This window comes from Hyalella azteca, unplaced genomic scaffold (assembly GCF_000764305.2).
Source record: "Hyalella azteca isolate HAZT.00-mixed unplaced genomic scaffold, Hazt_2.0.2 contig16311, whole genome shotgun sequence".
Taxonomy (NCBI): domain Eukaryota; kingdom Metazoa; phylum Arthropoda; class Malacostraca; order Amphipoda; family Hyalellidae; genus Hyalella; species Hyalella azteca.
Window position 1 is genome coordinate 5,942 of NW_025946135.1, and position 27,663 is coordinate 33,604.

General features: G+C 38.5%; 1 protein-coding gene across 1 annotated transcript in view; it reads left to right on the top strand.

Annotated features, from left to right (window-relative positions):
• The first annotated feature begins 16,464 nt into the window (after positions 1–16,464).
• The window catches only part of LOC108681734 (microtubule-associated protein futsch), a 59,545-nt gene continuing 48,346 nt past the window's right edge, over positions 16,465–27,663 (top strand). The window contains exon 1 of the mRNA XM_047884848.1: positions 16,465–16,668. Coding sequence (XP_047740804.1) covers positions 16,485–16,668 — 184 coding nt within the window. The 5' untranslated portion in view covers positions 16,465–16,484. The remainder of the gene's footprint in view (positions 16,669–27,663) is intronic.

Here is a 27,663-nt window from a genome sequence, read left to right on the forward strand (position 1 = left end):
AAAATCAATGTCATGTAAATAACTTCATACGTCTTAGGTTTTCAAGCTGACAACACGAAATGAAGCTCCATAAAACTCGGATCTAAACATGAACCTTCCATTCGACGCTCCTCATAAAATTCTTGATTTTTCTGGCATTGCTCCAGCACTAAGAATGCATAGAATACTCAGGACAACAAAAGACATGAAACAAATAAGACGAAAGACGCAATATAACCTTAGATAAGTATCAGACAAACACGATTATTCCTAGCATAGAATGATTACTTAGGATGGCATTAAGCTGTGCTACAGCAATACATATACGGCGGCCACTGGCAGGGACATTTGCCAGCTGCCGAGTGAGCGATATGCATTCATCGAATATCGATAGAGTTTCCGCTTAGCCAGGGCGCTATCCGATGGCAATGCAGCGTTCACTTAGAAATGGGAACTGAGAGCATCTGGATTCTGATATTCGAATAACACTGAGAGCCTAGCCATTTCCACTGATATTCGAAATTCGTGTGAACGCACTTGAGCTTCTTGTTTTTCACACCGCGTGAAGTTCGGTAACAGAAATAATGTCGGAGAATTGGAGAGCAGCAGCAGCGTCTGTCTAGGGATTTCTGACAGGAAAGGTGGCGTGAGTTCCTTTGAAGTAAAGTCGGCAAGTAAGAGCAACGTCCATTAGCACTTCCAGCCATCGAGATTTGATAAAAACGGCATTGTTCTACCCTTGTAGTATCTCAGCATCAACTTAACACCGGAATGTTTTCAGATAATTTAAGATAAAAGAATTTTAAATAAGTAATGTTAAATGGCACCTACAGTTCCTTAATAAGTTAAAACTGCATCCCAATACCTGTTATTTCTGGCAATACTATTTTAATTCAAGCATTGCTTTTCTCATGAGATATTGATTCGAAAATATTTCTGTATGACACGAAAACAATGCGTCGAGTAATAGAAAAATAATTATCATAACCCTTCACAGAAAAATAAATATTTAAGTTATTTTGGCACTCGGGCAAAAAGTAAATCTATTATTAGTTTGAGAGTAGAACTGCAAAAAATATAACTCAGTACTCACTGCAGTGAGTGAAACTTGAGGACACGGACGGACGGACAGACGAACGGTCAGACGGACAGACAGACAGACAGACAGACGGACATGGCGAGCACAATAGTGCATTTTTTTCCATAAATGAGTAAATGCGCTAAAAAAACGGTAAGCTTAAGAACTTTATCTTAAGCTTGTGGGCGCTTTGGGCAGATTTTCGTTTGCTAACTCGCCCTTGGCTTCCGCAGATGAGCTTCCGTGCAAACAAACGTTTTTTAACGGCAGTCATCGGCGTTGCTTAACGGCTCAAAAGCTGAGAAAAATATGACTTAACTGGAATATTAGACAGTAATTTTGTTTATATATTGTTTTACATTTTTGTAGTAGTACTGCAACACAGCAATCGGCGACAGACGTTTAGGTGACCAGAATCTGACTAGTTGAATCTAGATGTAAAGAAAGCGCCATGCAGATTTACCAGCTCTTATATTTTTCTACTGATGAGGAAGCGTGTCATCGAAACTTTTTCAAACGTCTCAAACAAAATTTTTAATATATATAAGTATGCCAATATGATGCATGGCACACCATAGCAAAATGCTTCAACGCGAGCAATCGGTTTCAATCCACGAACGCATTCCAAACTTAAGTGTTGCTGCCACGATTTCTAATCCTAGTTCTCAAAATTAGCTGATCAGGAAATATTTTTCCGAGATAATCTCGCAAATCCGCAAATCTGAGGTGATTAATCCCGCGCGAAGCAGGCGTTCATTAGTCGTTCACAGGACAGGCATTATCTTGCTCATCTGTGGTCATCAATTTACCGCTGATGGATCGTTTTAATCTCAAATGAGCCCGTGAACGCCTTCGTAGTGTGGCCGAGTTCCGGTCGTCCTAAAGTCATACTATCTCAAACGTCATTCGTTTGATTCATTCAATAAAATCCCGCTAACTTAAAACATTTTTGGTATCACTAATTGAGTCAAACTTGAGCACGCCTACTGATCATTCGATTACGTAACTTAATTAAATTTTGTGACAAATTCCAGTCATTGTACCCATTACACAACTAAACAATCTAGAGCAAATAAATTTGTTTGAATTTAATAAGTTATGCTTTATAACTCGAATTTAGCCGTTATTCTCTCATGCGTTCTGCAATATATGTTCAAATTTTTTGAAAGGCTTATTCGTAATCACCGATTAGAAAATTTTATTTTAACGCTTCGTCATTGACTACATGAACGCTCATTAGTGATATCCGTATTTCCTGAACTCCTAAAAATAAAACAAAGTTTAAAGGAGAAATGATCACTCAGTTCACTTTACAAGGTATAACCTATTGCGCCATCAATACGGCAAATCAAATTTTGAATCGACTATGTTACGGAAATAGTCGGACAACTCCTTCTGTTTACGATGATCGAATTAGTCATGTTAATTTTTTCAGCGAGGGCTCCTCTATTACATTAGCAACCATTTGCGTCTCTTAATTTAGTATCATTTCGCTTGCTGAGTTTCTTTCCACTAGGATTTGTATTTTCGCAAGTCAATAAGGAAAGATATACTTTTACTGAAAGTATTGAAAGTTGGTAATAAGCTACAATTTAAAAGAAAATTGACAATTTAAAATGGTATGGTAGTTGAGCAGATCGGAGAGTGGCAGTGGTATATGATGTTGAAGCATAAATGACCCTTTCTATAATGAAGCCATTTCAAAAGTGTTCGATCAACATTCCTGCTTACCCGTTCAATTGCAGATGAATTTTACAACACTATCAAGCAATGCCCGCTCATAAAGGGTTATTCATTTCGGATAGGCAAATAATTTTAAAATTTCCCTGAGCTTTGAATTCACTAAACAGGGTATCTGGAACTATGTTCGCAAACTTCCTGAATTTTTTTGACGATTCGATTTTCCTACCCTCAAATTCAACAGCAATAGGATTGATGGGTAATTTAAGTTGAACTTGCCTTGATGTATTTTTTCTCCTTAACAGAAATGGCTTCTATCATTACATCTTCTAATAATGATGTACATTAATCTCTGTTTACAAGCTAAGTACATTACAAGTTTAATTAATCAAGCAAATAATTAGTGAGATTCCAGCTTTATTTATCACTCACATTTCTCTCTAGACGATAAATTATATCGAGAGGATTTATCGCTACCCTGGGCCACAACGAGAGAGACGATATTCATTGGAGCAAAAAACAGCTTTTTCAAACTCTTATTCAACGAACTTTTGCAGTACGAAATTTTGAGTCATCGCGCAAAAACTCACAAAATAATGTGTCTTTTTCTATCGTTTTTCAATTCATTTTCAAGTATTTTCCATCTATCGATTAATTATTTTAATAAGAAATACGCTCTGGTCTTCAATAAAACCTGCATAAATATTTTAAATGCACATTTCAAACATATGCCTTTTCCAATAACATAAGTGCATTATGTCTGAATTTTTCCAAAGATTGTCACTAACAAAATGGTGACATTATTATTCTTTCTGCTAGTCATTACATTCTATAAAACAGTAAGGGTGAACTCTTGCCTCAACTTTGCTATACTAATTTTGTCACGTTTTCTACCCATTCAAAAGTTTTCTTGGAGCTCAAGTTTTTATTCAGCAAATAAGTAAACGAAGAGCAATGGTCTGGCATTGTTCCAGGGTCCCTTAGCCATTTTACCGCAGACATGGCAGTGATACAGATGACCTAGAGCACTGGTAGCATGACTGAAGCTTGGGTGCTGAACATGTCTCATTGTGCTGCTCTGAAGCATGGGTGCTGGAAATAAAGCTTCATTCGCTAATGAGTTGTCCTGATGATGAAGTATATGGGTGCTGGACATATCTCATTGTGCTGCTCTGAAGCATGGGTGCTGGACATATCTCATTGTGCTGCTCTGAAGCTTGGGTGCTGAAATGGGTGCTGATGATGAAGCATGGGTGCTGATGATGAAGCATGGGTGCTGATGATGAAGCATGGGTGCTAAGAGCCCCACGACATCTCTCATTGCGGTGCTCTGGAACTCTTAATGAAAAGAGAGCTCCAGTCAAGTTGGCGCTGAGCCAGCACCGCAGCACCAGCCTTCTCTCCAACTCTCCAGCAATATTTCACATGTCACAACTCAACTTATTCACATATATTAAAAACAGTTTTTGCGTAGTAGGATCGAACTTTATTATTGTTTTTTTTCGATCGTATTGTGGCTGGTACTAAGAAGGGCTCAAAAACATTATTTTCCACGACAATGTTACGCACTAACATCATGTTCCATTTATGATGAATATGAAATAATCGGGGCAAAATTAATTTTTTTCAAATTAATTTATCAAGAATGTTATTCCGTAACGAGAACTTTTTTTCTGACAGCCCTCACAAGAATCGTGGTCTGGCTTGAAGAACTTCCCATTCTTTGACGCGTCGAAGCTGCAGATGCAAAAAATAGGAATTTCGCCCCGAATCTCCCCATGGATCTCGCACCAGCGCACAAAACTCGTAGGAGAAAAACTTACGCATGAACTAAGAAATTAAACGCAAGAATGCTCAGAGAAATTTCCACAGTTCAGTCAAATAAAGAAAAGCAATGAACAACGTCATTGCAGTGATGGACAACAACATTAATATATTTAATAATTAATATAAGTTTTTACACAACAACATTAATTTTTGCTCGAGGCAATGGGCATCAAGCTTTCTTTAATGAGACAATAAAGGAAGCAACGAGTTAATTTGATAGCGTCTGATCTCCTCTTATTAAGCTGGAGAGAAAATATATTAAACAACCGACGCCATGATGAACTAAAGTGATCCAGGGCCGTACTTTTAAACTCATTTTAGTACCAGTCAACGTCTAAGCACACGTGGCAGCTTAAGTACACGTAGCAGCCCTAGTACACGTAGCATTCTAAGTACACGTAGCGGCTGACTCCTCGGTTGTAATTGATGTGTTTCAGACTGAAAAATCCCGTCATTGACTGAGTTTTCAATGGTTACTGAGTTTTCATTGACTGAGTTTTCTTTTCAAATATTTTCATGGTACTGTGGCGGTTGAACAGAACTATAGCCCCCGGTAAACACTATTGACTATATGTATGAATAAACAGATAAAATATGTTAAAAATGTGACCAAGCAACTCTATTAAATGATAATAATAAAATAAACTTGATTTTGAATTAGATTCATAGCATGTATGAAATATGTGATCATGAGCAGCAATATGCTGCTGGTCCGAAGCCTTGGGAGAGCTTGCATGTCTGTTAGCATGACTGAGCAGTAAGCCATCACTGACATGGCTTCAAATTATTCCGCAGAGGTGGCTGATGGCTTAATCTGGCTGGCAGCCAAGAGTCAGCCAGTCATAGATGCACTGCGGCTAATCAATATCTTTGGAGTAACTTAAAAAAAGTAAGGATTTATATCGCTAGAGTAACTTTACATCAGGCAGCAGAGTGACAAATGCAGCTCTTAATTAACATCAATTTCGTGAGATGAACTTTACATCGGACGCATAGTGACCAGTGATGCTGTGATTAATTAATTGAAACATTTTTCAGTCAGCTGAGTGACATATGATGATAAAGATCAATATCGTTGGAGTAACTCTACGTACATTAGGATGCAGAGTGACAAATGCAGCTGATAATAAAGATCAATATCGTTGGAGTAACTCTACGTACATTAGGATGCAGAGTGACAAATGCAGCTGATAATAAAGATCAATATCGTTTGAGTAACTCTACGTACATTAGGATAAAGAGTGGCAAATGCAGCTGATAATAAAGATCAATATCGTTGGAGTAACTCCTCTATAGAGGGCGGTCAGTGCAGCACTAGCAAGGCTTCATAAATTACATTGGGGTTTCTCCGTCGCTTATTTCTGGTTCCCAACTACACATGTGTCTGCATTACGAATATTTCGCCTCACTACAAAAAATTCCGTGCTTTATTAAGAGTAACAACGCAAAAACTTGCGTAACTTTTGTCTGTTTTATGAGAACACCTAGCATTCTATTCATGAAAATGTTAGTTATTGATGTGCCACGTAAAAAAGTATTCAGAACTGGCGTAACTTTGGTATATTTCGAGCATTATATGTATGAACACGTTACGACCAAGTCGCCATTTTTAACACCAGAAATAGTAAACCTATCCTAAGCTCCTATAAAGTGGCAGATGTGTTCAAGATCAAACGAGGCTCGAAACTGAACCATAACTGCCGAACTTTAAAATAACGAGACGTCTTCTTGATCAGGCGTGGAAATGCGTGCTGCATTCTTGTTATTGGTTCAAGTTATTTAAATATCTGATTTATTTCAATGCCTATTTCTCGTACTGAAATTTGCCAAGTATAATATTATTTGGCAAAAACTGATGAGGCTGATGCATTCATGGTGAAGACAAACGTATATGAGCGAGGAGCGAGTGACCCGTAACATTATTTAAATCATAAATCTCATGATGACGTGTGATGGTGATAATGACAATCTCCAGGGATCTCTTTACTTCGTAACTCTCAGCTCTAGCTCTCTCTCCACGTATTATATCTGTCACAGCTTTCTCGCACGTCCGATTCGCAAGCATTTGTTTTCGAATACCTGATTTGTTAATTTTTTTAATTTCCTATTTCGCATCTTTGTTGTAAGACTGCCCGTTCAGATTTGTTACTGTAATAATTTGCAGTTTATTTTTAGTATATTAACTTCAGGGTGTCATTAGTGTTTCAAGTCCCGTTCAGCGCATGCTTTGCATATTAAATTAATAGGGAAGAAAGTGTCCTACAGCTTCCGGTCATTGGTGGGCGTGACGATCGAGAGGACCAGCCGAACTTTCGAGGTGACGTGACCGGTAATTTGAATGTCGGAGGCTTGTTCGTCGCAGACTAACATAATCTTGAGTACAACTACACTGATGACTAATAGTGCTAATGATGATAACAGGTTAATATCATCTAAATCAAGACGATGCTGATCACTAATGATACTATTATGATGATAAGATACTAATATCATCTAAATCAAGACGACACTGATCACTAATGATACTAAAGATGATAAAAAATTAATATCATCTAAATCATGACGTCACTGATAACTAATGATACCATAGATGATAAGAACCTAATATTATCTAAATCATAACCTCATTGATGATGAATGATCCTGATGATGATAAGAGAAGTGTTACGTGAGGTCATGTGCGTGTTTCATCAGGCGACCTCGCCGCTCAGACGGCGGCCGCAGACGGGACAGATAAGCAGGCTGCCACAGCTGCAGACGACAGTACAAACACTGCAGCTGCAGACGACCGCATAAACACTGCAGCTGCAGACGATAGCACAAACACTGCAGCTGCAGACGACAGCACAAACACTGCAGCTGCAGACGACGGCACAAACAATGCAGCTGCAGACGACAAAACACTGCAGCTGCAGACGACAGCACAAACAATGCAGCTGCAGACGACGGCACAAACACTGCAGCTGTAAACGTTTGTTTAAACGCTGAAATCAGTTAGTGTTGTCTTTGATGTACATTGACAAAGATTTGCAAACATGACTTTATTAATGTTAACTCTCATATTGCCTAAAGCCGTTCGTACGTAAAGCTGATAAAAGTTCGCCAGGTACTTGATAATTGAAAAAACTTCAGCCTAAAATTTGTGTAACTGACTACTGCACATTGATCATGAAATATGCCCGTCAGAAGCAAAGCACATAGACGATTTTCCTGCATAACCTTCATGTACAAGCAAGGTTCTCCTTTGGCTTTGGCGGTGCCATGAAACTGGTGGATGGAGCCGTAGAATTCTAGGAATAAATTAAAAATTTAAATGAGAACTTCAGCTTTTGCCCAACAAACCATTTAAAGGACGAAAAGATATATTAAAAGTTTATTTATTTTCTAGTTTAGATGTTGCTAGCAATTCTTTTGATGTAAGAAGCTTGTAAAATTTTCTAAACCAATTAACTGAAATGCTTCTAACATGGCGTTTGATACACTTCTATTCTCTACCTTTTAATTCAACAAGAAGATTTCAATTCATATTCATACATGACAAACTTTTCTAAAACTTTTTTCAATTGTAAAGTTTCTCCTAAGCCAGTGCCTACACCACAACGGTTAAATCCTTTCTCCCTAAGCGATATTCCAGGAATCTTCGGTAGCTGCTTTCGAAGTCGCGAGAAGTTCCGTAAAAACTGCCTCAAGCGTTGAAAATTTTTGACTCAATTTAGCCCTTTGTAGAGACCGCCACAAGGAGCACGAAAATGTTCACTTATTACTATTTGAAATGCGATGTGAAGCATGTAAGGAAGGCGAAGGAAAAGTGAGTGATTGTTGATTGAATTTGAAATTTTTATTTATGAATGCTATTGAATCAAACTGCTTCAGATAAAACTTATTCAACTGCAGTGTTAGAAACATTTTCTCCGTACCTCTGGTTAAATTAAAAAAATTGTTAAAAAAATTTTTATTCACATGTTTCGATCGATTGTTCCAAAATTATTTTTGTATCAATATAATTTTTACTTCACTCTGCTCTACTCCGGCCCTGATAGCCGCGGCTCTTGCTTCTCGTGACTTTTTGCACTAACCTGAAGATCAATGCCGCTGCAGTGCAAAACATTGCTGCAGGAATGGCTTATTGCTCTGCCTCCAGCCATGCAGCTTTTTTGTGCTATTTCCGCAACGTGGATCCAGTTATTGATGATACAGCAAGCTTCAGACATGCTCATGTTGGTTCAGTTATGATGAAACAGCAAGCTTCAGACATGCTTATGATTGTTCAGTTATGATGATACAGCAAGCTTCAGACATGCTTATGATTGTTCAGTTATGATGATACAGCAAGCTTCAGACATGCTTATGATTGTTCAGTTATGATGATACAGCAAGCTTCAGACATGCTTATGATTGTTCAGTTATGATGATACAGCAAGCTTCAGACATGCTTATGATTGTTCAGTTATGATGATACAGCAAGCTTCAGACATGCTTATGATTGTTCAGTTATGATGATACAGCAAGCTTCAGACATGCTTATGATTGTTCAGTTATGATGATACAGCAAGCTTCAGACATGCTTATGATTGTTCAGTTATGATGATACAGCAAGCTTCAGACATGCTTATGATTGTTCAGTTATGATGATACAGCAAGCTTCAGACATGCTTATGATTGTTCAGTTATGNCAGAGATGTGTATAAGAGACAATGCTTATGTTGGTTCAGTTATTGATGAAACAGCAAGATTCAGATATGCTCATGTTGGTTCAGTTATGATGAAACAGCAAGATTCAGACTTGCTTATGTTGGTTCAGTTATTGAAGAAATTGATGCCCTGAGAGCAAGAACATCATATATTATCCGAGCGCCGAATATTTCAATAATGAATATATATTGATAGGGCTATTATGAAAAGTAAATACAAGTGAGACGGCTATTATTAACAGTGACTAGTAGATAGAGCTACTGTAATAATTACAAAATGTAGATAAATTTCTTATTGACAATTAATACTGATTGGATGTGGCCATAACTAGACACAAATATGGAGCATGTGCTGCTACTGCTAGAAATGAGTATTGATTGAATAGAGCATTTACTGCTAGTGACTATTTAGCGGATAAGGCAATCACGGGTAGTGGCTATTTGTGGATGGGGCAATTATGGCAGTGGCTATTTAGTGAATAAGACAATTACGGGTAGTGGCTTTATTGTGGATTGGTCAATTATGGCAGTGGTTATTTAATGAATTGGGCAATTATGGTAGTGGCTATTTTGTAGATATATCAATAATATGACAGCAGCTATTTAGTGGATAGGGCAATTACGCGCAGAGGCTAATGAATAGAGCACTTACTGCTAGTGGCTATTTAGCGGATAATGCAATCACGGGTAGTGGCTATTTGTGGATGGGGCAATTATGGCAGTGGTTATTTTTATGAATTGGGCAATTATGGTAGTGGCTATTTTATAGATATATCAATAATATGACAGCAGCTATTTAGTGGATAGGGCAATTACGCGCAAAGGCTATTTAGTGGATAACGCGATTAATGTGACCATCACCCGACCCTTAAGACCCTTCCATATGCCATGCCTTATTTGAGGACATTAAACGAGATCGTTTGAGCCTCTCGGCCGTCTCAAGTTCTGCTTAACTGCATTAAATTTCCCTCGTCTATCACCAGAATGTTAATGTAGATGAATGAATGCTATTACACCTCATTACCTGAGAGAGGCCGAGAAAATATTTCTATCCCCGGCTAATGAACGAACTTTATTTAGGTACTGCAAACTTATCAGGAAATATTTCTATAAATATTTTCAACTAACAACTCAACTCTTGGTTCATTTCAGGTATTCCATTATCGAGAATCCTATTTTAATAATCCTGTTATCCAAAATTTTGTTACACCGAATTCCGTTTCCCCGAATTCCAATGCCAATTTTTGAACTCGGAAACGACAGACTACCTTAACCAAATTTATGATAAAATTTTCGACAATTTATGAGATAGAGCGAGATAACTTATGTCTCGCCTTTCGAGCATTGAACGTTTTTTTCATAGAAAATTAACCAAAATTTAATTAAAATATCGATTTTGTTTCGGAGACATCACCTATTTCTTAAATGATTCACTATTCTCCCACACAAAACGCATACAACCTAGATCTAGGAAAATCTAGATCCAGGGTTCTATCTTCAACATCCCTTTTATATGTCCAACACGGCAACACCAAAGTTAAAACGTGCAAATTTTTAAAAATATCAAATTTATTATTGTGGAAAAATCATATTTAATAGCAACCTTTGTATCACTCAAGCAATATTCATGTTGTAAAGATAAACCAGCTCAGAAATCGAATCAGGTTCAAAGTCAAAGCCAAAGAACTTGAATTAAAACAATAGAGGTGCTATTTTTCTTATGACTTCGAGTCACGCGGTTCGCGTCAGTCAAAAGGGCAACCAGCAAGAAAAAAGTTGGACACAGACGAATGACCGGACTGTATCAGTAAAGCTATCATTCGATTCAGGGAATGCGAGGTATCGCGATTTTTCTGGCCTGGAGATTCATGCGCCGGTCAATCAGACTGCGTGCTGAATGCATCAGCCAAAGTCAGACTTGGCTGAGAGCATCCGCCAAAGTCAGACGTGACTGCGCCAGCCAAAGTCAGACTTGGCTGTGAGAGCATCCGCCAAAGCCAGGCGTGACTGCACCAGCCAAAAACCGATTTGACTGCACCAACCAGTCAGACTTGGTTTTGACAACGCCAGCCGAAGTCAGAGTTGACTACACCAGCCGGAGTCAGACTTGGTTTTTACTGCATCAGCCAAAGTCAGACTTGACTGCACCAGCCAAAGTCAGACTTGACTGCACCTGCCGAAGCCGTCGATGCGCCAGATCAGGAGGTTGCCTGATAAAGAAGCCTCTCCAGTCTTCCAATATCCGCCGTATCCAGGATGTCAATGCAGAGCTCGCCTGCGCTACTACAAACTTCATAACGAAGTAACTTTCAGCATATTTATGAGAAAGTCTACGCCATTTACTTAGGTAAATTCTCTACAAATAAATTAGAGATTTTGTTGACCCTGAAAAATTTGTATCGTGTATTGGAAAACTTAAACTCTTGCCTCCATAATGCATCATAAATAGAGTATATATTTCAATATAAGATGCACTGAAAATTCTAATTTGTTTATCACTTAAATAATACTGAACAATAAAAATCGACGTTACGATGAACGTTCTGGCGACGTGTATTCGTCATTGACGCCTAGGAAGTGAAATTTTTTCAGGTCAACTGTCGAGGCGTTGATATGTGAAAAATATTAATAATTTAGTTTAATGAATTTTTTATGAAAACTTAATTGGAAGTTTAATAGCAGAGATTTGCAAATGCGAAGTCATTTTCAAGAGCCAATGTGAAGAAAAATCCGTATTTCGCAACAAAAGCCTTGCACGTTCCAACGCTGTTTCTTCATTTCAACATAACAATAAAATTGACTTTTTGTATTGCATTCAGCACACGTGGACATCTGACAGCCAATTCTGACATTATTCATGTACAACACTGAGTACACATGGATGTGTACAACCAATGCACGCAATACTGACTGTAAACAAGGTCCTCCCCTGAGAATCACTCAGTCAACTACAGGTTGGATTCAAGTTCTATTTGCTGGTAGAGTTGAGATTATGCTAGCTTCGATTGTCGTTAGGCATGCGGCGGACTCATGTATGTATTTCAGACAAAATTTGCATCCGGACGTAACAGTTCCTTAGTGTTTCTAAAAATTTAGACTTCAGCCTTTTTTTGGTATATGAAAGTAATAATCTTTTTTGTATAAATGGAGTAGTAATGCTTTATTTTTTATTCGAGTCATTTCTATAAATTGTCACTTTTCTGTGAAGCGGAAAATTGTCTGAACTAGTCTATAAAATGGGTCATTTTTTTATTGTTTATATCAGCACCTTACCAATTTTCTATTACTATTGCTGCCATTTTCGCTTTTGGCAACTCAACAATGTATGATTTATCTAATGGAAATTTCTCATCTTGTTAAATCACCTAATGATTTTTAGCATGTCCTTCAACAAACAAGAATGTTTTCTACTACGTTCGCCCGGAGGGAAAATCCACGGATTTAAAACAAACATTTCAGTATCTCATTTTGGGTAGCTTAGGTTCACTTCTCGTTTTACCCGAACAAAATTTCACCAATTACCTAGGCTCATGTTTTAGCACTAATTAATCAAATTTAGGGCTAATCATTAACGAAAAGCTCTAATTCAAACCTAAATATTACCACCTAAAACCGAATAAAACCAATTCGGCCAATGCCACAGCAAGTTGACATTTATAGCGTGGAATATGTACAAGTTTCGATAGGGGCGGGATGCAACACTTTTTACAAGATTTGGAAAACCGTAAAAAATCAGTTTGAACAATTTCCTATTTCTTTCGAAATGAACAACCCATATCAATGCAAGTCATCACCAACCTCACGTTTAATGCACTAAATTGACTTTGTTTTTTTTTTATTATTTTCAGTTGTCTGATGATTCAACAACAATTAACAAACACCGAGCTATCACTGAGGACAACTTCAATTCAAACTTTATTTTTCTTTCATCCTTTTTATTTTTTTCATCTGCGTCAATTATTTATCATGTGTATTACCCGAATATACTATTATTTTTCATTAAATGATATAACAAGTCTGCATGAATGAAGCCTAATTCGAGAAAAAATATGCAAGCAAATTTTAATTATGAATGCATTGAGTATCCAGCATCGCATTCTCGAGCACCTCGATCCCCATTTCGCTGAAGCTGATGCAAGACAATAATATTAATTAAAAGCTGTAATTGGGTCTTCCGAATATTATTAATTCCCAGAATATTCAACAAATCCAAGGGGGACATAGGGACTGGATTTTACGGCTTACTCCCAGAAACCTCTCTACCATATAACAGCCAATTAAACGTAAATTAATTTAGTTGTACATGTGATCCGTTTCAAAGGGTTTAGCTTACAGTATTATAAGATTATTGACTGAAAAATTCATATCGCCAGCCTAATTCAAGACTGTAACTATCAATATGAGCCAACAGTGATTAACATGATTAACAATTACTGAAACTTTGACGCTTAATATTTTCCAGTAATAAAGCTTCTGGGATAAATAATTGCATTTAAAATTTAAAAAGTAATTAAATAATAATGTGACGATGTGAAGTTATGTTGTAACTAGAGCATGTTATGTTGTAACTAGAGGATGTTATGATGTAATTGGAGGTTGTTATGATGTAACTGGAAGATGTTATGATGTAACTAGAGGCTGTTATATATATAACTGGAGCATGTGATGATGTAACTAGAGGTTGTTATGATGTAACTACCTGATGTTATGGTGTAACTACTGGATGTAATGCTATAACCACAATGTGTGATAATGTATCTAAAAGATTTGATGCTGTAACTGCAGGATGTGATGCTATAACTACATCATGTTATGCTGTAACTAAATTATATGATGAAGTAAAAACATGATGTAATGATGTAACTGCAAAAAGAGATGCTGTAAATACATGATGTGATGATGTGACAACAAAAAAAATGCTGTAAAAACATGATACAGGCTGCATCCTAAATGAATCTACGAAGTCTGAGGCTGTCCGCCGCCATCGATCCTCTTTTATTGATCTTCCCACCTGGCGCTAAAAGGTCAAGAGCCGCTCTCGATATTTCATTTTAGATAAAAAAATCAAGCGGAAACAAGCCAACTGACATTGAGTTTCAAATATTTAACGTCGCGAATGACGCCTAAATTGAAGTGAAAAATGTGACGGGAAATCGGAGCTGGCAGCTCGCTGCTCCAGTTACGATTTGGACGCCATATTTCCACGAAGCATAAATAAAAAATATGGCGTTATATAGAAACTTAATTTTTTTAATTTCGTCAGTCGTAAACATATTTTAGATAACTTCGTTTGAGGAGCGCAGTTAGACAGACTTATCACTCAAAATTATATGGACATTTTTCTCCGTCAGATGAAGCTCAACATGACGGATTTCTTGGCACTTTTAAAAAAGGTTATTTTGTGTAGGGATTTTTGTAATGATATTCACTTCAAACGTGAAAAAATTTTCAGGCAATATACTCTGGTATATTTTTTAGATTCAATCGCAATTGTGTTTGAAATAAATGTAAGTCTAAAATATTAAAGTCCCTGACTTTCCAAAAGATACAATACGGAATTCAGCGTCTCCTCCACTCCCTCTGAAATGCCTTAGTCTACAGGCCTCGAAATAATGACAGTCATAATAATTGAATTTGAATTTGCGTTTCAGGCTATGACGTTAGGACGAAAAAATTTAGTTCAACTTCCAATTTGATTATAGACTCGTCATGTCAAATTTTAATACATTTCGATCATGAATTTCATTTTCAGTTATATTTAAACATTGAATTGAATTGAAACACGCAACATTTCAATAAAAATTTTAAATTCACGCGATTAACACTAAAAAATCATTATTTTTCCAAACATAATTTCCCATTCCACTCATGGTAAATTTTTACTATAAACCAGATACAGTTCTCGAAAGATTGTGACAAATAAAAATGTTGTCCTATGAGCCATAAAACCCCTTCTTCTTTTGCCTGAAAATTTTTTTTAAAATATTTAAATGACAACTTAGATCGTTACAAGCACTACTGACCGTAGTTTGATCTCAGGATTCTTCAAGATCTTGCATAATGCTGAGCCAGGAGAATAGCAATGGAGTCAATCGTCCGGAATGAAGTTAACAAAATTCAGGCGTTCCTCGGCCACGCGAGGACAAGGAAGTCGTTTCCTTTCAGGACTGAGGACCACTCGATGGCCGGAGGCCAGCGTTGAGGCTCTATACTTTAAATATAAAATATGGATAATAACAATAATAAAGAAAATACTTTACAGGAGCTGGCTAGAATGCTATCTGATGCACAATAAAGAGAAAATAAATATATCTATTTAATAAAACTATCAGGTGCAGTAAGGAAGAACATCTACCTCATCGCATCGGATGTTGTCTGGCATGTGTTAATGTTTTACTGAAGGGAATTTGTGTTAATGCTCAATTTCCCGAACCTCATGGAAAATCCTTTAACAGAAGCTGGCTGCTGTTTATAACTGTTTATAATGTTTAAGTTATAATATATAATGTTTAAGTTATAAGTTTTAATGTTTAACTTGTGATCAGATTTGGAAAAATTTAGGACCAGAATTTAATCAAAGGAAAAATTATATGTTCGAAAAAATTGATCATTTCGCTAACTTGATATCATGATAAATTTGAGACGTGAATGTATGCCCAGTAAATGGTAAATTATCTGCATTACATATTTCCTTCCCAGATTAAGAGAGCGAGAGAAAGAAAGAGAGAGAAAGAGTGAGAGAAAGTATGAGCGAGAGAGACGACAACCCCGCCCATGACTATAAGTTTGGACCTAACCATGGGACGTGCTTGAAGTGACGCACTCACGACGTTGCTAGACGTACTAGGTCATCGTTCTTTGGTTTGCCAACACCACATTCAGGGCGCCAGACCAAGCATCGGGCAGACCAAGAGCAAATATCGGAATACGAGCCCGTGTTAAGATCTGGGACTCGATGGCGTGCGCGGCGACGGCGGCGGCGGTGCGGCGTTCATGAGATTGCAGACTATCAGTCCCCATACGGGGGCCTCTCTCACCCCTCATTCTCATGAAGCGTCCCCCGTCTTCACTGCTTGGAGGGGGGCTCAGGACCCCTGACACGACATAGCTGCTCACTCCGTTTGAGGGAGGCGGCACCGCGCAGGCGCAATTGGCCTCAAGTTGCGCCGCAGGGCCGCTTGCCGCAGCGGCCGTCAGTCTGGTGCGCGCTGCCAGCACGTCAAGAGTCCATGGCTGATCCGCCTCATCCTGAGCCACCACCGCCGGTATCCCCGACGCCGCCAGCCGCCGCCACGGCGGCGGCAAGAGGCGAAGGGGCGCTGTCGCCCCTGTCGGGATGTTACCTGCTCATCGTGGTATCGGACCCGCAATCTAACCGCCACAAAGACACCATCCTGAGTAAAATCACTAAAGGTAAGCTTGTTTCGCAGGCACCTAGTAAGCGTGTCGTGATGACCGATCATTGTTCATGTCAGTGTCGAGGTGTAGTGATTATTGTGGTGTAGTGCTTCACACCATCCATCTAGGGTGTCTGCTTTGTTACTTACTCGTGTAGTGCTCAATCATCATCATCACTATCACCATCGTCTATGTCGACGAATCGTTCTGTGCCATCCATCCATCATCTGGTAAGTTCTGTAGCATTACGTTTCTGATTCTTCTGATTTTGATTCAGCGTCATTAATAGTTATTTTGTTTTAATGTTTAAACAGTCATTTTTTTAGTATTTACGATATGCATACATACATTACATTCAATACATATTTTTAAATATGATTATGCTTCCATTAAATCCACAACCTATGAACCTACTTGCTTTATTTAAAGCTTCTACCGTGCAAAACACTACGTAATCTTTCACTCATTTCAAATGGAAGTTTTTATTAATTAATACTTTTTCCACATTTGATTTACGTAGCAACAACGGCAAATTACATCATACTTTGCAGTAAATTATAATACAAAGTAAAAGATATCACCTGTAATAGAGTATGCAATAACTCCCGATTGCTGCTCGATCTTATCGTTTTACTAGTTAGACGGGAAATAACTGAAGCTTTTGTGGTTCTAATCATTTGATCCTACAAGTTATACTTGCATCAGTTGAGGCTCCACGCCAAAGTTTAGGGGTTAACTGCAAATAGCAATTGTAAAAGATTGTCCTATCGCTATCGACATCACGCGATAGCAGCAACGATAATTGCTATCGATGTGATTTTTTCACCATCGAAATCAAAAGTGCTTTCACATCTGCTGATGCTCCGAATAAAAGATGGAAGGTCCTGCTGTTACCTCATTAAATTTGTTGAATTTGTTTCGAATGTAACCAATCAGTTTATATACACTCATCTTTGGTTCATCTCTTCGAAACAATGCAGTTCATGCGCTATATTTAAACGCGAATACGATTGCTATCGTTGCAAGCCATTCAAACTTTACTTAACACAAAATTTCCTTTTTTTATATGTTGATTTCGCTTCATGAAAACTTAATTTTTGTACATAAAATTTATGAACACAGACATGAAATAATGAATTTGCAATAGAGTCATACTGAAAATATATAAAATAGATCCGACAACTTAAGTTTCTTATTCCATGTTACTTGCCGCGTGTCACAATACATGACGTGTCATTACATTTTTCGTGTGTGGTATTGCACGGCTTGCGGTCGTGGTTATCGCCTGTCGTGAAACTCCATCACCTGTAACGTTCCTCGTGAACTAATGCCTTTAAACTTTAACGTTTGTTACGTTCTATCATAAAAAATCCTTGCTCGCAAAATTGAAAATTTTTTCGTTCCTGCAACTGGTGCCGAATATCAAAAAAGTCTGCTACACCAATAAGCGAATACAAATCTCAAAAGTTTCTCTAATCGTAATTGAATCTAAATTTATTTGAAGTTCGAAAGTCTAGTTCCTCATACGCACAATTCTTGCTCATTCAATTATCGTTTAATTTGTATTATACATTATAGTCCAAAACTTCTAAGTACTGCATCAACTAGAGCTTACTCGTCATATGATACGCCACAGAAAATTATTTAAAGGTTTTCTTTGAAGTTTTCATCGGTCAGGCCCTGAATTTTGAGCAGTGACGACTCAAGTTTCATGGTCATAGAGGTTTTATTCAGTCTACTAAGGATTTCTCTATTCTTGATACTGAACTCTAGGAACATTTTATGCTCAGCGACTGAGCAGCTCGCGTGACGGCCACGACATTACCGAGGGCTGAGGGGAGACTCGTTAAGATGTTAGGTCAAGGGAAGCCAGGCACCGCAAACTCCTCTAATTTGCCTGCGCCAAACAAAGCTTTGTAAAGTCAAGGCCTATGTTTATACAAAATATTTACACTCGATTTCACCGAGTGGATAATTTTCAATAGTTTAGTTTGCTCTAACAGCGCAGGGACAAAAACACGATACGAACAATGACAATGCCAGTTCTTCAACTAAAATTCTAGACTGCCATAAAATTTAAATTTATTTATTTTTCCATTCTAATTGAACCTTCGATTTAACAAGTAAGATCAACGGCTATATTTAATCAAAATTGTTATATATTTTATGAAAATTTGAACAAAAATCATTATTTTCCTTTTAAACGAACATTGATGTGAGTAGCTTATAATGAACAGTAATAATTTTCTTATTAGTTCAATTTGCACATCATCGTATTTACAAAATTCTTACGATGTCCTGGCTTCATTAAATATTCTTCTAGATGTGTATAAGAGACAGGGTCTATGCAGTGCGCCACACGACCTGCCGTGAGCCGTCAGCTGACTGCGGTCGACGAGCCGACCTGCCGTGCGCCGTGGTCTCTGCAGTGCGCCACAGGACCTACCGTGTGCCGTGGTCTCTGCAGTGCGCCACGAGACCTACCGTGTGCCGTGGTCTCTGCAGTGCGCCATACGACCTGCCGTGCGCCGTGCCTGCAGTCGTGGAGCCGGCGGCAGACGATCAATGCTCGCCACGTGAGCCGTCAGCTGACTGCGGTCGACGAGCCGCGCCCTAAACCATCCATCGTCCGCACGTCCGTTGCCCCGAAGTCGACGCGAGACAACCAAGTTCTTTCCTGCAATTTCCTGGACTCTCTTTAAATATCTAGTCCCAATTTCTCTACAATAAATTAATGTAAAGGACCAGCAAATCATTAATTTTTCTTCAACCTCCCGGGGCTGAACGATGTCATGCAGTGGGCGGAGGTTGAGCGGCTAAGGGACTGACCGTCCACGCACGAGATCAATAAGACTCGGAGAGACGCACCTCTTCCGCCACCTCTCGCTCCGTTCCCCTCTCCCCACACAGCCACATCTCCTTACCAGTTTGCCCTTTCTTTCTCTCTTCAACCTCTTCACCCCTCTTCCTCCACCTTCTCTGTCCCTCTATTTTCCGCTGAGTATTTTTAGTTTATTTTCTCACGCCCTTGTGTTCTTAGTCCCTTAGAAAAGAGGGGGTGAAGAGAGAGAGGGGGGGAGTTTATGAACGCGTACCTCCCTGTACCTTGCCTAAACTTACCCTCTTTCATGCCCTCTCTCTTACTCTCTCTCTCTCTCTTACCTTCTCTCTTACCTTCTCTCTTACCCTCTCTCTTACCTTCTCTCTTACCCTCTCTCTTCCAATCTCCCTTACACCCTTTCTCTTACCCTCTCCTTTACCCTCTCTTTTATCCTCTCTCTTACCCTCTCTCTTACCCTCTCGCTTNATGAACCTGGAGCTCAACGTGTTCCGAGCGGCTCAATGAACCTGGAGCTCAACATGGTCCGCGCGGCTCAATGAACCTGGAGCTCAACGTGTTCTGCGCGGCTCAATGAACCTGGAGCTCAACGTGTTCCATGAGGCTCCATGAACCTGGAGCTCAACGTGTTCTGCGAGGCTCAATGAACCTGGAGCTCAACGTGTCCCGCGCGGCTTCATGAACCTGGAGCTCAACGTGTTCTGCGAGGCTCAATGAACCTGGAGCTCAAAGTGTTCTGCGAGGCTCAATGAACCTGGAGCTCAACGTGTTCCATGAGGCTCAATGAACCAGGAGCTCAACGTGTTCCGCGCGGCTTCATGAACCTGGAGCTCAACGTGTTCCGCCTTGGGACGTTGATAATGAGCGCATGATGAAGCAGACTCTCCCTTCAGTGGCGATGCTTCAGAAAACTTCTGATGGATATGGCAAGCTTGGACATAAATGCGAAAACTTGCAAGAAAACACGTCTTTATAAACCATGAAATATTATGCTTTACTTTAGCATTGTATTAGGATTATAAGGGTAAACAAAAAATAACTGCACAGCGAAAATGTTGGTTACTATCATCGCCGACTATAAAATAATATTAGAACTGTTATTTCATTATGCAAAAAAGAAGCATTTGAATTTTGTGTGACAAAACTAATTTCGATTATTTTGAGGTTCTCCTAGGAGCACATAGGCATGAAATACTCCCGCAATGTACGACAAATATTTATCACGATTTTTATAAAGCAAATTCATTATCCTAAACACCATTCGTTATCTCAACATATATCCTAAGTATCATTGACTATCTCAACACTCTGCACTATTGGCACCTTTAACGGGTACCTCAAAGACGCACTTTATTATGCAAATATTCTCTTATCGGTGCAGGCGATGGAAGCTAAATAGCGTTTTTAATGAACATCATCCAAGCGCTAGGATCTTAGAAGCGTGATACCTAATCCCCCTGCCGAACTGCTCAGGTTCTGTATCGCTATATTCCTGCCCCTGATGGCATCGTTAGTCCAAAATATGCACTCCCGCCGGACCTGAGTGCAATAGCCTCGGGAAAATCTCGAGAAGAGTCTTTAAAAATATAATTTTTCTGCGCTATATTTGCCCATTTGCCAGCCAAATGACTACCAAATTACCGACGTGACTGCCGGCAGGGATGCTTATTTTATTTGTTGCTTTAGGAAATAAATGCAATGGTTTTTCAGAGTAACCAAGGTATAGGCAGCCTACATTTTAGACATAAGACGCTGTAATATCGTTAGGGTTGCAAGGCAACGAATCCTCACAAACGAATTCTGAAAGTAACTGTAACTTTAAAATGTGAGTAGAAATTGTTGAGTTGTTTTTAATATTCATGGGTCTTTCGCATAATTCTTTGCCATAATGCTTATTTTCAATTGTGATGTCAGTTGTGAAATGCTCGGAATTTTCGGAACTCAGCAAAAGTGTACTCTCGGAAATAAGACAAATCTTATTTTTGTACCCTCAATCATAATAAATAAATCATAAATACCCTTAATCATAATATGTCGGAAAAGTTTAGCTCATATCATAGGGTTTGAATATAAATAAAGTTTATCTACAAGAATTGCAATTGGGAATTAAATTTTACACTTGTAATGCAAATGATAAATTCCAACCACAACTCACGCAATAACAGCATCGTTTGTACTGAAATACAATGTACGTTATTCCATGGTTGGAAAAATATTGTACTGCAATGCGATTGATTCACTTGCCAGTTTTAAAATTGAGTTTAAATTTTATTCTTTCGTGTGATCATTTGCAGTATTGGACTCGAATTTTCGCGATGCAATTTTTTTACATGCCAGGGTCTCGGAGGCCTTCCATTCGGAGGAAGTAATTGCTTGGAAAACTTAAATTGGGCCGAAGGAAAACCCGAGACAGATATTCCGTTGCAGACTTTCAAGGAATTTAGTTGAGTTCTTGGAGACAAAGTTTCCCAGGATCTCAGAATTTTATTATTCAGAGACTATAACTCAGGCAGTTTATTTTCGACCGTGCCGTCTGGGGCGACTGCGGAGTAAATTAGGCTATTCCCTTTCGAGAGTTTCATCCTCTCTCAAGGTTATTGCTTCAGGTTGTTTCTTGCAACACCTGAAAATTCAATGAATAAATTAAACTGCTGTACCTAAGATGAATGACCAATAAATCATATAGTGTAATATTGAGCCTACTTCCATGAACAAACTGACGCGACGCTAATGTACTATGTAATGTAATGTACGCTACTATGTAGCTGATGTGTTTTTAGTAGCACAGCACAACTTTTCAAAAGTGCGGTCAATATTGGGTAATTTGGCAAAGTCAAGCTCGGGTTTCGTTTGTTGAGAACAAAGTCAGTACTTCACTTTACAATATTATGCAAAATGTTTTCTTTCCCTACAGAGCTAAGGAAAATAATAATATTTATTTATACATATTAATAATTAATGCGGAACGCTGTTTATCAAAACTTCTTTTTCATTCGACAAAAATACACTATTTGTACCTGTTTTTTTAAGCTCTTGCCGCTGTGGCAGAAGGATATGATTCTGTAAGTGGCGTTCCATTTCAAGACTTTGCGTTCATAAGTTAATTCTCTAGTAACAATATATTTTTATTTATAAATGCGGTTGACAACAATCGTGATGACTCCCTTTTCGTGCTAGACTGCAAATAGTACTCAACGACATTGCTTCAGCTTTTACAATTTTCAGTTTTTTAATAATACTCCGTGTATGTAGCCACCATTATCGCTGCATTTAATGTCGAACAGTTGCTTTTATTGCCCTATATACAATCATACTTTAACACTGCACTGGAAGTGCAGCTCGCATAACGCAGTGGAATGCAGTGGCACTGCAGCAAATGGAGTCGAGAAGCCCGCAGTCTGTAGAGCGCCGTATTTCTTATCGAGTGCAGCGATAGTGCCACGGCACTACAGACCATGCCGTGCCATCATCGCTATACCAACGCATTCCTTGCTCTTAAAAACCCTTCCGCAAACCCCACTTTGAAATTCCATGGCGGAAATGTGGCTACATTCCGTGTGCGCCGAAAAGCATTGTTGACACCGTGAATATTATGGGGTTTAATAACCGATGTAATTCTTCGTTAATTAGGTTTTAATTTCTATTATGTAAATTTGGCTTTTAAATTTTGACTATATTTGTATTCTAGAAATTTTTGAACAGATGATGGAGCTGGTCTTCGAAGCGTTTTCAATAAAGATTTGGTGATCTTAATTAGCGTTTTCTTAGCTTTTCAATATTTGGTAAACTTGTGATTTAAGCAGATAAATTATACAAGTACTTTCTGGAACTTAGCACATGACATCGGGTCGCTGTTCAGGTTTTGTGTAGAAAGATATATGGCTTGAGCCACGTAGAATTATTTATTTCATTGCTGCGTCTCACCAGCTTTTTTATTGTATCAGTTATTAGTATTGCATGTCCCTCTATTCAGCGTATTGTCTTCTGGTACGCCAAGGTCCCGTAGAAATGTTAAAAACCTAATTATTTTTTGAAAGTAATAATATTAATTTAATGTAATTAATCCTGTCATGTCTCGGTACGCACATATACTCTGAAAATAACAGTCAAATATTGTAAATACAATTGTGTTTGTTTTTCAGTTCGCGCTTTCTTGCTTACATGAAAACTCGATGCGAGATTGAAAACTTGCTAATATCATTAAAACTCGATCTTATATCATTAAAACTCGATTAAAACATTTATATTGATGGCATAAATTTGTTTGAAATATGGTTTAAAATTCAAAATAAATTAATAACAAGCGTTAAAAATAAATTTAAACTGTAAATTCATTTATGCTCGCAGCCGTTATGAAAGAAACTTACGTTACATTATTACTTACGGCTCGATGGATTATTCCTAAGGAGGCTGAAGGGATGTTGAAGCCTGTCTTAAGGTCTGCAGGCCGTAAGGTTAAGGCCAAGGCTGTGTATGTAAATCCATCCGATGCTAGATACTTATGTTGAGGCTGAAGTGATGTTAAAGAGCTGTTTTAAGGTCTCTCCACCTTAAAGCTAGGATCAAGGCTGCGTATATAGAGCTGATATTTGATCAGTATCTTGAGGTTGAAGAGAAGTTAATGAGCTATGCTAAGGTTTCTCGGCCTCAAGGTTAAGGCCAAAGCTGCGTATACAGAGCTGAGGACGGAGGATGAACAGCGCTGCCTCAGACATGAAGCTGAGGCTAACTGCCTGATGCACAACGGTCACGCCATCACACAGAAAAATAAATGGGGTGATATTGTCCAAATAGTGACAAACTTTCTTAACTCCAATACGAGCAGAGAGCGGGCTGAGCAGTGACACGTTTTTCTGGAGGACCGAACTGTGTCAGGATGACCCACACAGGCACACAAAGTGCTTGGCTCTTTGGACAAAGTCTCTATAATTTCTTTGCGCGCATACGCTCACGGCGGTGTTGTGCGCAGCTGCTGCGATGTTGCCGCTGGTGCTCTTGCTTCCGTTAACGGGAGTTTGTTTCTCGGAGCATGTCTGGTATTCCAGCGTTATGTATCTGAGATGCTATGTAGCAAAGAAGCTGTAATGCTAAATTACGAAGCAGTGATCCTACATAGCGCAGCTATGTAGTAGCAGTAATGCGAAAACATAAATACATAGCTGTAATGCTACATAACATAGCTATAATGTTACATAACATAGCTATAATGCTACATAACATAGCTATAATGCTACGTATTGAAGCTGTAATGCTACATGATGAAGCTGTAATGTTACATTATGAATCTGTAATGCTACATGACGAAGCATAATAAGACTTGGCGAAGAAGTAATACTGCATAACGAAACTTAATGCGACTTGGCTAAGATTTTATAGCAATGCCAAGATGAGGCCAAAACGAAGTCTGAACTCGTGAAGGCAGCTGTAGCTCCGCACCTTTATGCGTGACTTAAAGCTTCACTTTGCGACAAACCTAAACTCGATTACGCACGATTTGTCCCTCGTGAAAGTTACGTCGTTGGCATCAACCGATGGACCGGCAAAATCGCCTCGATAATCGCTGCCAAGGTGCCGTCGATATTTGCTAAAGGCTTCGGCAGGTCCATCAGAGAAACACTTTACCTTTATCGCGTCAGCGGCCGCACAGCCTAAAAGAAAGTAAAACCTTGAAAAATAGAAAAAAATCATAAATTCAGAAGAAAGCATAAGCTGAAAAGAAAGCATTAGCTCCAAAGGAAGCAGGAGCTTTAGAGAAATCATAAGCTTTAAGAATGCAAAAACTAAAAAGCTTAGAAGATAGCATTATCTCAAAAAAGTATGAGCTGAGCCCATTATAAAGCAAAAGCTTGAAAGAAAGCATAAGCTTGAACGAAAGTTTGAGCTTCAAAGAGAACATTTCGGGAAAAAAAGCCTATTGAGACCAGAGCCATGATGGCTGAGCTCCACCACACTGCTTATTAAGTGTCGTCAGTCATGTTAATGCTAAAAGTCTAACGTCATCGATTGGTTGAATTACGGTTAATTCTGTTAGAAATACGACCGAAAAACTTTTATATATACGTTCCGAAAGCAAGAGTCATTCCACCCGAATCGTTGCCGGTGCCACCACTCTTATTCAACCGCCGCTTGGCATGCAACCTTGACGTGCACTTCCATTTGTATCGAATAAAACACGTCTGGAAGAGCGCGGACACCTTGAAAAAAATATTCTACTCAAATACGATACGGGATTGGCGATGTCAAGTTTGAATAATGATCAACGAACTCTCGTAAATTATTCGTAAAATTATATAACCTAGTAACTTGAAGAAATGTCAATTAATACTTACGAAAGCTCCGAATTCTTTTTCTATCATAATTAACTAAACTAATATCTGACCTTCATACCATCGTCAATATTAATTTGATGACGATGAACACCACATCGAACGTCATTCAGACTTTAGCTGCTTGTCCCTGCATAATTACAAGGCTGAAGTTATTTAAACGGCTACAATGGAGTATTTTTTTATCCACAAAGGCCAAGGCCGGCGGTCAAGGCCACTGCGGTGTCAGTAATTGCTTCACCGATCTCATGCAGTCGTCGGCCCAGACGTTCGGTGGACTGCATGCTACCTAGAAAAAAAAACATGGTAGATCGATCAGCGTCGATTGAGTTAGGCTTCGATCGGTCATTAACCCAGACTTTCATCCAGAATATGTAGAATAACACACATTGTGCCTTTTTTGTTGACATAGAACAACTGATAAAATCGTCGGGCTTTAACGGTGCTAGGCAGTGTTAAGTGTCGTATCAGGCGGTCTCGCTGGCCACTAGCTGAGAGCTAGTGTATCTTTCATGTGTAACAATATAAATATGAAAATATTAAAAAATAACAAACAATTCATTATATTCAAGCATTTTCAAGATTTCTCAAATTTGTTTTCGTTTAATACAAATTCTCTGGAATTTTATGAGTAAAAATAATGAACGTCGACAACAACATTCGTTTGAGCAAGTCTCGTTACTATTGACCATCGAGTCACGAGTCATCTAATAATTCTCCGTATAAATTCATTTGTCAACGAAATCATGGTCTATAATTTTATACACAAACCAAAAAGTTCATGTTACTGCAATTTGTGCACATTTTTACATACATGCTACTGCAATTTGCTCATAGACTGCCATCTGTAATTAAAATCACTACCTGAACTGAAGTGTGAATTGCGAGGTTATCCGTGCGTCAAGTTAATATGTGCTCACTCATTAGGGCTCAATATATTACTTAACTTAAAGTCGATCTTAGTATATTGCTGACTCAGTCGACCTTACTAAAATAATGACATTCAAAGGCATCACATTGCAGACACAGTCTAGTTCATTACATTGCGGCAGTCGAAGGAATCACATTGCTGACTCAGTCGAGTTCATTACATATCAGAAACTGTTGAGCTCATTAAATAGCTGAATCAGTTGAACTCATTACATTGCTGAATCAGTTAAGCTCATTAAATTGCTGACTCAGTCCAGCTCATTAAATAGCTGACTCAGTCAAGTTCTTTAACAAACAAAGTACAAGCACTCGTCATCATTATCCGATCTGCTCCAGTCCCTCTTGTAGATCCTGTAATTTGGACAGATTGCAAGATCAGACAGGAATCTGAGGCTTCATCCTCGCAACTTCATGAGGTTATCACACGAATGACGGCTGACATGGATTGCAAATCAGACTTCACAGAAGGATTTCAAATGATTTCTTTGGAAACTCAATGAGGAATAGCTATGATGACTATACGAAGGTTCAGTTGCTAATAACTTGATATCCTTTGATATCATTAATCACACTGGCAATGCATCAAACATCGTAATTGGTCCCTTGCACGATTATTACTACTTGGGATGAAACATGCGATAACAGGTAAGATATTCCATTATTAAAACAGCAATAAAAATAATAATTGAGAGCATTTTTCAATGTTATGGTTATTATTTTAAAAAGATAAACCTTTTTAATAAAGGTCTATTATTTATAAATCAATGTACACTGAATAAAGTATATAAATTACTTAATATTCCTTTGATGCTTCACGCACCAGCCGGTCACTCATTTCGCGCTCTAGACCCCGACGTCATTTATCTTCTGGTCTAATATTTCCTCGTGCCATTTGCTTATCTTATCACTGACATC